General features: G+C 40.6%; 1 protein-coding gene across 1 annotated transcript; it reads left to right on the forward strand.

The window, feature by feature from the left end:
* Positions 1-3,488: 3,488 nt before the first annotated feature.
* si:rp71-17i16.5 (phosphatidylinositol 4,5-bisphosphate 3-kinase catalytic subunit gamma isoform) lies at positions 3,489-12,450 on the forward strand. The gene is made up of 10 exons (XM_063016036.1): positions 3,489-5,390; positions 6,807-6,872; positions 7,520-7,745; positions 8,709-8,803; positions 8,900-9,037; positions 9,830-9,920; positions 10,022-10,152; positions 10,292-10,403; positions 11,517-11,674; positions 12,193-12,450. The coding sequence occupies exons 1-10, from the start codon at positions 3,489-3,491 to the stop codon at positions 12,448-12,450; spliced, it is 3,177 nt and encodes a 1,058-aa protein (XP_062872106.1).
* The last annotated feature ends 390 nt before the right edge of the window (positions 12,451-12,840 follow it).

The raw sequence follows: 12,840 nt of genomic DNA on the forward strand, positions 1-12,840 counted from the left end.
ATTAAAAAAATATATAACAGAACACAATACACTGTAATACATGTCTAAGCAAAACTAATATAATATAATAAAATGTAATATAATATAATAAACTATAACAGTACAGAATACACTGTAATACGTGTCCAACCAAAACATTAAAAAACATAATAGCATATTAAATTTATAATATAAACTAAATTTAATATCTCTATCTGGTAAAGCCCCTTTGAGTTTAATTATATAATTATTATTACACAAAGTATATAAATCTCTGAGTAATAAAACTGTACAATAATCTCACTTAATTGATTGCTTGATTGATTGATTACTTTATTGAGCTTTTAAGGAAAATTGCAGTGTTACAGCAGCAATTCACAAACATCACAAGCATCACACAAAAACATGTCATGTTTCCATGTAGTGCAAGGAAATAAAATAAAAAATTAAAATGTGTGTTAGTGCCCACGGTGCATGACTTGCATCTGTGTGAAGGTACCATTGATGCAGAATTGTATATTGGGATTTTAGAAAACAGGCTGTCATCAAACTTTCCTAGGAAGTCCACAGTTATTAAACAAGACAGACACAGAATGTGTGTGCTTGACTGGCCTGCCTGCAGTTCAGACTTAGTCTCTTATTGAAAATGTACAGTATAGTGAATCATGAAGAGGAAAATCCGACAATGGCGACCACATAGTTTTGATCACATAAGTATTGTATTATTCCAGAAAGGGGAACATGCAAAACTGCAGTAGGTAGCAATGACAGTTTCCAAATGATTAAAAACTGTGTTTTCAATATGAAAGGTGACATAAGACATAGTAAACAAGCCTCTGTCCCAACTTTTTAAAGTGTGTTACAGGCATCAAATTCTAAAGACATTGGAAACATTTTCTTTGTAGTTGTGTCAGTTAAATAAAAGTTCAAGAGAATGAACACATAATAAAATCCTAGTTTTTATTCCTTTTTACAAAATGTCTCAGCTTTAACAGAAATTGGGTTTGTAAATTATATATCTCTTAATTTATGATGCCACACTGTATCTTGAGAGCTGAGTTCTACCTTTACCTTTACCTTTATAGAAACAATGACAAAGCTTTTCAGTCATGAATGGTTTGAGAAAAGAGACAGCATTGCACAGTCTTCTCTGATGTTAAACTGGTGAAGGTGTTTCCCAATAAGCTTCGATTGTATACGACTGGTCTCTTGTTGACTGGGCTGCCTAGCTTATTGTATGATGTAGAGGTAACTTGTAACTGTATTATTATAAACCAATAAGAGGAAGGAGAAGAGAGAGTAAATATTTTCTTCCCTGCAGGTAAAAGGAATGGGGAAGTAGGACCGTGTAAGCCTTCCCGTCATATTGAACCATTATTTAAAAGGAAGTTTTAAGCACACAAGTCAGAGACACTGACTGCTCTCAGACACACAAAGCCAGGTAGGAAATATTTGGTTTTAATCAATCTTTTGAGCAATATTTAGCTGTCTGTGTTAGGTATCATTAGCTATGTATGCACAAATTGTGTTTGTCAGATACAAATGGTGCATCATCCTACAATAGGTGTACAATATTTTAGGTAGCAACTTATCGGTCTATGAAATACAGTGAATATAATGTATGGAGTTTTGTAGTGTAGATGTTTTGAAGTTTTACTCTAGCTTTGTAATGGTATATTCATAATCAAAGTTACTTTGTTTAAATGCTGATAGCATTTAAATGAATGATTTGATATAAAAAGGAGAAAATATCAAGCGATTGTTCCAAACCTTTCAGGGTAGGATTTACTTTACTTTTAACCCTGGTGCATTGTGAAAGAAATGTGGCAGAACTGGTTTTGAGGTGCATTGTTGCCAAGCCTGTCTCATGTACATAGAAAATACCAGTTTTATTACATTTTATTCACTTGATGTACTCAGGACTTAGGCTTAGATCTGACTTGCATTCCAGGATTCTTAATCATTTAATAATTATTCAGTCATTTATCTTAAATGATAAATGTGGCTTCGCCATGACCCAGAAACACTGGCTGCAAAACAAAAATACATTTTGGACAAGGTGCCATTCCATCGCAGGGCTATTTACTCCACATTCCTTTACCCCACTCACTCACTCACACCTATGGGCAATTTAAAATCCAATCCAGGAGGGCACTGGAGTACCTACAGGAAACACATCTATAAAGGATTAAATTAATACTACCATGCCAGCCTCTCCTTACTGAATATTTTGTATTTGTAATTTACTCCGGGTGCAACATGCAAGTGAGGTAAACTGGAGATACTAAATCATCCATGGCTGTGTTCTATATAACCTTGTGTGAACTGATGAACCTTGTATAATGAGTAACTACCGTTCCTGTCATGAATGTAACCAAAGTGTAAAACATGATGTTAAAATCCTAATAAACAAACAAACAAACAATATTAGAAATATTAACATATAAAGTACACATCTAAATACCTTAACCAACAATAATAATTTAAAAGATATTTAAGATTGTGATGTGTTATTAAAGTACTTCTAGTATGATTGTGTTATTAAAGTAATTCAATTAGATCTTGTGTTTGAAATATAAAATTTAATGGTCTGGCGCCTGAACCAAGGTGTATTCTTGCCCTAAGCTCACCATCCACCACTGAATGATTAGATTACCAAACGGATTATATGAATAATTGTTGTATCTTTCTAAATGGGGTTCTAAATTGGGTACATATTTAGGCTTAAATGTCATAACTACACTGCTAGTCTACTGTAAATGGTCTACTAATGGCAAAGGTCACATGCAGAAAAGGTACAACCACAAAGCTGGAAAATTATTAAATGCTTATCAGATTTGATCCTATTGACCTGTTGAACAGTTTCCTTTTTATTGATTAAACCTATTGAGCTTACTATTTACACCCCATCATGCAATGTGAATAGAGAAAGCATCATTTATTTAATTCTGCAATAGCGTTTGATTATTAGGGCGTGACATTTAAGGTTTTAAATTGCCCGATTGCATCATGCTTCCTCTCCACCAATGCCGATCCCCGCTCTGATTGAGGAGAACAAAGCTAACCCATGCCCCCTCCGACACGTGGGCAGCATGCCGTATGCATCTTGTCACCTACACTTTGACGAGTGCAGTGCAGCTCAGCACTGTGTACGGAGAGACACACCCGGAGAGCACTCTTTTCTCATCTCTGTGCAGTCGCCATCAATCAGCCAGCAGAGGTCGTAATTGCATTAGTCATGAGAGAGAGAGACCCTATCCGGCTTAATTCCACCAATATCTGAACAACAGGCCAATCGCTGTTCATGTGGCCGCTCAGCCTAGCCGGCAGGCAGAGCTAGGATTCAATATGATGTATTCGAGATCACAGCTCTGGTTCCAGCGTGTGTTTTTACCGCTGCGCCACCTGAGCGGCCAGGGTAAAGCGGTGGTTAAACAGACAATTAATGAATGAATTTGAGTGTATGTGAGTATGTGTAACCTTTGTACTTCTGTTTTCTTTCAGCTGTAATGGATAGTACTTGGGAGAAATATCAACGTAAAGTATTCACATCCAAAGGAACTTCTGAACGCAGCCTAGTGTTTATATGCAGGCTTCCAACCAAAACCGGTCTTCGTTTCTCAGGCGATCACGAACCTGTGAAGGTGAAACTGCCAGCCCAATGCACCGTGCATCAGCTCCGTCTACACCTCTGCATGACTGTACAGGAGACCAACAGACTTCAAGACCCATTGGCGCTGCTCGATCCTGAAAAGTATAGTCTACTGTACACAAAGGGAGACGACCAGTATGAGATTTATGACGATTATCAGGTGTTACAAACACTGGACACACCCTGGTTCCAGGACAAAGAAGGACAGGCAGTGTGGATCACAGTCTTGGCAAAGCAGGATAACCCACAGGAAAGACAGAGTTACCATTTCATTCTGGATGAATTAATTGGATATGATTTAGACTCTGCAGCAGGCAATCGCCTAAGTGAACTGAGTTTCACTCGCAGAAAGTTTGCCACGCCACGTAAGGAAGAACTTAAAAAGAGGGATACTGTTGCTTATGCCACCGAGCCCTGGACAACTTCTGCGCCAATCGCAAAAGATCAACAAGATCAGATTAAACGCAAGCTTCTAGTTACTCTACATTATGAAAACATGGTTTTAAACAATCAAGCCGATATGCACATGACTCCTAGTGATTTTCTTAAAGTCATTTGGGAATCATCGTCTTTAAAGGATCAGTGTTTTAAAAAGTGGTCAGGTAATTATATTCTCAAAATCTGTGGCAGAGAAGAGTTCATGTGTGGCGACTTTCAACTTTCAGAGTTTCTCTGGGCCAGACATTGTCTGAAAAACATGATTGAGCTTCATCTGATGGTGGTTCCTCTTGCATCACTTCCAGACGATACAGTCAGAAAGGAACATTGGCTGCAGGTTGACAGTCTCACGGGTCTCTCAAGTTCCCATGAAGAAATCTCAATCGAGGGCAAAGAAACTGAAGAGATCGTAATGATCTCACTTTGGGACTGCAAAAGGAACTTAAGGGTGAAGCTTGTTGGGTTTGATATGCCCGAATTGCCGATGAAAAGCCCTCAACATGTTTACGTAGATGTTGCAATTATTTATGGGAGCAAGGTTGTGTCATCAGTTTGTTCTTCATCGAAGGACTTTGCAGACGAGGTTCTGTGGAACATATGGTTAGAGTTTGACATACCTCTCAAAGATATTCCTTCCGGAGCTAAACTAGGGTTCACTATCAATTCCAGCAGCATAGATACGTCCCCCACTAAAGACCTCAAGTCCCCTGCTGTTGGAAACAAGGATTCAGATTTTCTCAAAGGTAAAGGAAAAGTCTTATATTTTGCCAACTTTCAGTTGATTGACCACAGGTCTCTCCTCAGCCAAGGATCACACACATTGCACATGTGGCCTTATGTTGAACAGGAAGAAGAAGGATTTACCTATGAAGCAGATAAACTCTCCACCGCAACCAATCCTGATGTGGCGAAATCCATGGCCATCACATTTTTGCTGGAGCGCTACAGCTTTCCGGTTGTCCTACCCCAGAACAGGACGTCATCTCATTCAACAGACCCCGGCTCACCTACGCACACTCCTGGATCCAGCCACTCCTTCTCGCCAGACAGGAACTCATTGAAAAGATTCAGAGAAGAAAGCGTTCGCTATGCATCAAACCTTCCTCAGTTTCTGCGCAGAGTAGACTGGTTGAAGCCGTGTGTCGTTCAGGACGTTCACTGGCTTTTGGGGCACTGGGAGCCTGAAGACTTGGAATTGCACGTGGCTTTGGAGCTGTTGAGTGTTAAATACACAGACGAGAAGGTTAGGAGATTGGCTGTGCAAAGGTTGGAACTGATGTCAAATGAGGAAGTACTGAGATATCTACTGCAGCTGGTCCAGGTAAAAAGTTCCCATGGTTGTCAAGTGTTTGCTCAGGTTTTGAATAGTTAGAGAATGTACTTCACCATGGAATTATCATCACTTCTTGACCTGCTTAACAAGTCCTAATTAGTTAATCAAGGTCTCACAAATTAATTCAATTCCAAGACTTTACAACTGGAGTTGAGTCCAAAATTCTGCACATCACAATTACTATTTAATTATTGATATTATTCTTAATGCTGGTGGAATGAACTTCCCCTGTCTGTTTGAACATCTAAGTCTCGCACTCTCTTCAAAAGACGACTGAAGACCCACCTCTTTACTAAGCACTTAGGCTCAGCAATAACATGCAAGTTTTCTGATGCAGTCGGCTACTGCTCACGTGTCCGAGGGGGCATGTGACGGTTCGCTCTCCTCAATCGGGGCGGGGGTCAGCACCAGTAGAGAGGAAGCATAACACAACCAGGTAAAAAATGGACAAGTTAAAATGGGGAGAAAAACTAACCGGGTTATTCTAACTTCTGTAATATATATATATACTGACCTTCCTTTATATATGACCACCTTCCTAAAATTGTGTTGGTCCCCTTTTTGCTGCCAAAACAGCCCGTTCCAATGCTCGCATGCCCATTGTTGGCGCTTTTGGCGGTGGACAGGGTCAGCATGGGCTGGTCTGCGACAAACTGCGATACACTGTGTATTCTGACACCTTTCTATCAGTACCAGCATTAACTTCTTCAGCAATTTGAGCTACAGTAGATCGTCTGTTGGATCGGACCAAACGGGTCAGCCTTCGCTCCCCACGTGCATCAATAAGCCTTGGTCGCCCATTACCCTGTCGCCGGTTTACCACTCTTCCTTGGACCACTTTTAATAGATACTGACCACTGCAGACCGGGAACACCCCACAAGAGCTGCAGTTTTGGAGATGCTCTGAGCCAGTCATCTAGCCATCGCTCAAATCCTCACACTTGTCCATTTTTCCTGCTTCTAACACATCAACTTTGAGGATAAAATTTTCACTTGCTGCCTAATATATCCCACCCACTAACAGGTGCCGTGATGAAGAGATAGTCAGTGTTATTCACTTCACCTGTCAGTGGTCATAATGTTATGCCTAGTTGGTGTATATACTGTACTGTATGTGTCAACACACTTTTTGTTTTAGTTCATTTTGGTACTCTCTGGTCCCACTTATACAACATATCGCTACTGTATCCCTGTACGTAAGTCCATAAAGACATGGTTTGGCCAGATGTAGAATCACTACTACAATTTACTTCAGTTAATGATTTATATTGTTAGATTAAGCTAATTATTTAATATTAATTATATAATTTTTCAATGACATTTTACAACCAAATTTACCAGCTGTAAAGAAAGTTCTGGAGCTGTATGGAGTATGTTATTACTTTGTTATCATCTTTTTCACAGACTCTGAAGGTAGAACCATACCATGACAGCTGTCTGGCAAGATTTTTAATCCAAAGGGCACTTCGGGTACATAATCAGTTTGTATTTATTTTTTTATTTAAATAATTATTATTTATGTTTAATTATTTTATTTACTCATTTTATGTACACTCTCAGAAATGAAATGTCCTTTTTGTCACTGGGGTGACAGTTTGTACCTGTAGTTTGTATATTTACAGTACTTGAGAAAGTTACAGTATCTAAGGTACAATATTGTATTAGGGCGGCACGGTGGCTCAGTGGGTAGCACTGTTGCCTCACAGCAAGCAAGTCCTGGGTTCGATCCCCACGTGGGGCGGTCCGGGTCCTTTCTGTGTGGTTCTCCCTGTGTCTGCATGGGTTTCCTCAGGGAGCTCCGGGTTTCCTCCCACAGTCCAAAAACATGCAAGTGAGGTGAATTGGAGATACAAAATTGTCCATGACTGTGTTTGATATAACCTTGTGAACTGATGAACCTTGTGTAACAAATAACTACCATTTCTGTCATGAATGTAACCAAAGTGTGTAATACAAACAATATTGTATTATGCCACAATGCTTAAAGTATTTAGAGTACCATCCCAGTGAAAAAAATGCATTTTTGTGCTTTAATTTCTGACACAATCATCTAAACAGAAAAAGGTTTACTTTAATGTGTCACTTCAAATGTTAACATGAGGCTTGTTTTGTGACAGAGCAAGCGAGTTGGACACTTCTTCTTCTGGTACTTGCGAAGTGAAGTGGCAGGTTGTCCATTTTTCCGCCAGCGTATGGCGGTCATACTGGAAGCTTACCTCCTGGGCTGTGGTGAGTCCATGCTAGCAAGTTTCCAGCGGCAAGTTCAAGTTGTCATGATCCTACGTGATGTGGCAATCAAGGTGAAAACACTCTATCCAGAAAGATCATCTCTCTCACCTTCAGGTAACATACATGATGTTTAGTCTGTAGAATCTACAGTACACTGATCAGCCATAACATTAAAACCACCTCCTTGTTTCTACAATCACTTTATCAGCTCCACTTACCATACTGACTAGTTACTTACTACACTTACTTACACTTACTGACTGTTGTCCATCTGTTTCTCTGCATGCTTTGTTAGCCCACTTTCACCCTGTTCTTCATTGGTCATGTCCCCCACAGGACCACTACAGAGCAGGTATTATTTGGGTGGTGGATCATTCTTAGCACTGCAGTGACACAGACATGGTGGTGGTGTGTTAGTCTGTGTTGTGCTGGTATGAGTGGATCAGACACAGCAATGCTGCTGGAGTTTTTAAACACCTCACTGTCACTGCTGGACTGAGAATAGTCCACCAACCAAAAATATCCAGCCAACAGCACCCTGTGGGCAGCGTCCTGTGACCATTGATGAAGGTCTAGAAGATGACCAACTCAAACAGCAGCAATAGATGTGCGATCGTCTCTGACTTTACATCTACAAGGTGGACCAACTTTAGGAGTGTCTAATAGAGTGGACAGTGAGTGAACACGGTATTTAAAAACTCCAGCAGCGCTGCTGTGTCTGATCCACTCATACTAGCACAACACACACTAACACACCACCACCATGTCAGTGTCACTGCAGTGCTGAGAATGATCCACCACTCAAATAATACCTGCACTGTGGTGGTCCTGTGGGGGTCCTGACCATTGAAGAACAGGGTGAAAGCTAAAGAAAAAGTATGTAGAGAAACAGATGGACTACAGTGACTATTTGTAGAACTACAAAGTGCTTCTATATGGTAAGTGGAGCTGATTAAATGGACAGTTAGTGTAGAAACAAGAATGTGGTTTTAATGTTATGGCTGATCAGTGTATATTTTAGTGAAATATTTAACAATAAAATCATAGCATAGTTTGATTGTTTTATGTTGTCGTCAGCTGCCCAAAAACTACAAGACATATTACAGGAGTATAGTTTTCCTCCTGACTTCCAGGTGCCCTTTGATCCGAGAATAAAAGCTGGTACACTCCTTGTAAGTTTAGTTATTTTCTTGGCTTTGTAAGATAACTTATGATTTTAATCATTGTACAAGTATAGTTTTTACCTGAATTTACAACTCACCCCACAGCTTAAAGAATGTAAAGTCATGTCATCCAAGAAAAAGCCTCTTTGGCTGGAGTTCTCCAGTATGGAACCAACAGGTGCTCCAGTTGGCATCATTTTTAAGCAGGGTGATGATCTCCGACAGGATATGCTCATCATTCAGGTGCACTGTCTAATTTTTTTTTTTAAATAAGGAATAGGTATAGAAAATAAATCTAAAATAAATATTTAAAAGTAAGTAGTTTTATTGAGTAGTTTTATTGCTACTCAAGGGACATAACTTGATGTGTTCTACTCTATATGTCCAAAAGTATACAGACACCCCTCCTAATTTTTACAAGGGGAGGCACGATGTTTCAGTGAGTAGCACTGTCACCTCACAGCAAGTAGGTCCTGGGTTAGATCCCCACGTGGAGCAGTCTGGGTCCTTTCTGTGTGGACTTTGCATGCTCTCCTTGTGTCCTTTTTTGATTTATTATGGCTGTCCAAATACTTTTGTCTATATAGTGCATTTGTATCTGTTCAAAAATAGAATCAGAATGTAGACGAACACCAGAGCTGACATCAGGCTGGGCTGGGTGGCTACATGAACAACGATTGGCTTGTTGTTCATACAGGGCGTGAGCCGGATAGGGACCTCATAACTAATGCAATTACGACCTCTGCTGGATGATTGATGGTGCCTGCATAGAGTCGAGGAATGATGTGGACAGGGTGTGGCTCTCCGTACACAAAGCTGATCCACATATGAACTCGCCTCGTGCAGGTGAAAAGATGTACTCGGCTATTGCACACGTGTCGGAGGGGGCGTGTGTCAGTCTCGCTCTCCTCAATCAGAAGTGGGGTTCAGCATTGGTATAGAGGAAGCGTAATGCAATCGTGTAATTTGATATGACTAGATTGGGAGGAAAATTAGGAAAAATTCAAAAGCATGACCATGTTATTTGCTTTATAGACACTGATGGTGATGGACTCGATTTGGCAGGAAAATTGCCTGGATCTCAATCTGATGCCCTATGGCTGTATATCAACAGGGTATCAAATAGGTATATTAGAATAACACACAAATATTTAGGACAGTGTTTAAATATAATCAACCATAGCCTAGCAGTCTGTTTCTGAATGTTTTGTTGGGTTTTGCTCACAGGTATGATCGAGATTGTGAGAGATGCAGTTACCATTGCTGCAATTCAGAGAAGTCAAGGTGGAACAACGGGTGCTTTTAAAAACAATGCTTTGTTTGAGTGGCTTAGGGGACAGTGCACCCTACAGGAGAAGGTACTATGGTAGATCTTCAGAACAACACATGTTAATCAGGGGTCTCCATTTATTACTGAGTATTGAGCAATACAGAAAATCACTTAACACTTCCTCTGTCTTGATGTTGTTCCATGTTTTATGATTCTTGGTACTCTAGCATTATCAAGCAATGGAGAAGTTTGTCACCTCATGTGCCGGATACTGTGTGGCCACCTATGTGTTGGGCATTGGTGACCGCCACAATGACAACATCATGATTACAGACCAAGGTAAGGGAAAACAAGCCAGTAAGGTAATTTATACATGTGGATCTGTAAATGTAACCTAATACGTGCTGATTTATTTTAAGGGCATACCTCCTTGTTTCTACACTCACTGTCCATTTTATCAGCTCCACTTACCATATAGAAGCACTTTGTAGTTCTACAATTACTGCCTGTAGTCCATCTTTTTCTCTGCATGCTTTTTTTTTGCCGGTATCACCCCCACAGGACCACCACAGAGCAGGTATTATTTAGGTGGTGGGTCATTCTCAGCACTGCAGTGACACTGACATGGTGGTGGTGTGTTAGTGTGTGTTGTGCTGGTATGAGTGGATCAGACACAGCAGCGCTGCTGGAGTTTTTAAATACCGTGTCCACTCACTGTCCACTCTATTATACACTCCTACCTAGTTGGTGCACCTTGTATATGTAAAGTCAGAGACGATCGCTCATCTTTTGCTGCTGTTTGAGTTGGTCATCTTCTAGACCTTCATCAGTGGTCGCAGGACGCTGCCCACAGGGAGCTGTTGGCTGGATATTTTTGGTTGGTGGACTATTCTCAGTCCAGCAGTGACAGTGAGGTGTTTAAAAACTCCAGCAGCGCTGCTGTGTCTGATCCACTCATACCAGCACAACACACACTAACACACCACCACCATGTCAGTGTCACTGCAGTGCTGAGAATGATCCACCACCCAAATAATACCTGCTCTGTAGTGGTCCTGTGGGGGTCCTGATAATTGAAGAACAGCATGAAAGGGAGCTAACAAAGCATGCAGAGAAACAGATGGACTACAGTCAGTAATTGTAGAACTAGAAAGTGCTCCTATATGGTAAGTGGAGCTGATAAAATGGACAGTGAGTGTAGAAACAAGTCATTTACCAATGCCCATGATTTGTGCTCACACCTAGTGCCATATAGAATAGATATGTTTAGGAAAAATAGTGAGGCGACAGTGCTACCTTCCGAGCCACCGTGCCACCCTAAAGTTTTATTAAGCAGACAGTATGTTACTATAAGGCGCAAGAAAGTTGTACCACTGATCTAGAAACTTCCACACACATTACAACACAATAATTGCAAATGAATCAATGATGTGTGTTTTTTTTAATTCAAAGGAAATTTGTTCCACATTGATTTTGGGCACATCCTGGGCAACACCAAGAGTTTCTTAGGTGTGAGTAGAGAGAGGGTCCCATTCGTCCTCACTCCTGACTTTCTATACGTCATGGGTAGAGTGAAAGGCCAGCCAAGCCTCTACTTCTCAAGGTTTAAGGTAAGTGCAATTTTTCATCATCTCTCTGACACTTGTGGTTCTAAGTAAGAGGTTCTAGTATATGACCTGAATGTAACCTGGATGCAGAGGCACCTACATGTCAAGGGACTTCATAACTTTGTAAAAAAGAAAATACAGATGTTAACATCTCTCGGATGCACGGGAATATTATACAGTATATAGTGAAATGAATCATCACATTACTCACTCTGGAAAACACATGCCCCTGTGGAACTCCTGACAAGCTTGCCCATAGCAATATGAAGCTTGCTTGACTGTGGACAATGCACCCCATGTTTCAGCAGCATCTTATTCACTAACTAGTACACCCTATTTTGATGGTTTTTAAATAACATCTGACCATCAAGACCAATGTCATCTTATTATAGGAGTCTAGAATAATTTAGACAAAGAGACCACTGTTCCATGTACTTTTCAATAGGTACAATCAAACTGTGTCACCAGCCGTAATTGATCATACACTGGTAGTTATTTTAACGTTTTACTTCGTCACACAGGACACTTGCATCCAGGCTTATTTGTCCCTGCGCTCTCAGTCTCGTCTGCTGGTGACGCTCTTCTCTCTCATGCTGCTGACGGGGATCCCCGAGCTAAGCACATCACAGGACATGCGCTACCTACGCAACGCACTACAACAAGACCAAAACGAGGAGGAGGCACGGCAGCACTTCCTGCAACAGATCGCTCTGTGTGAGCAAAAAGGATGGACTGTACAGGCTAATTGGTGGATCCATTTAATGGCTGGCATTAAATAAAAGAAAGAAAAACTGCATTAAGGTTCTTATATTGGCATATTGTGTTCAGTTGTGCTTACCGTGTGTTTGGTATGACCTGTCTTTAAAAAATGGAACACTTCAGCCCTGGCGGACTATGTTGGGGATGGGATGCAGTACTGTACAGGGTATTCCTACAGGTGAGAAAATCTGATAAAGTGCCCAATTATTGACCCTCCAGTGGATAAAATGTGATTCAGTGCTGTAAAGCAGTGGTCCCCAACCACCGGGCCGTGGACCGGTACCAGTCCGTGGGTAATTTATTTATATATAATATATTTTTTATAATTTATTTATATTTTTAATGCATTTTCTCCCCTTTTTCTCCCTTTTTAGTGTGTCCAGTTGCCCGATTGTGTCATGCTTCCTTTT

This window comes from Trichomycterus rosablanca, chromosome 19 (assembly GCF_030014385.1).
Source record: "Trichomycterus rosablanca isolate fTriRos1 chromosome 19, fTriRos1.hap1, whole genome shotgun sequence".
NCBI classification, from domain to species: domain Eukaryota; kingdom Metazoa; phylum Chordata; class Actinopteri; order Siluriformes; family Trichomycteridae; genus Trichomycterus; species Trichomycterus rosablanca.

What these genes read in the sequence shown, in the direction of transcription:
- si:rp71-17i16.5 (XM_063016036.1), top strand. Translation starts at nt 3,489, where the DNA reads ATGGATAGTACTTGGGAGAAATATCAACGTAAAGTATTCACATCCAAA. An exon ending in ATCTACTGCAGCTGGTCCAG is followed by an intron (nt 5,391 to 6,806) that starts GTAAAAAGTTCC and finishes TCTTTTTCACAG; the next exon opens with ACTCTGAAGGTAGAACCATA. An exon ending in CATCATGATTACAGACCAAG is followed by an intron (nt 10,404 to 11,516) that starts GTAAGGGAAAAC and finishes TTTAATTCAAAG; the next exon opens with GAAATTTGTTCCACATTGAT.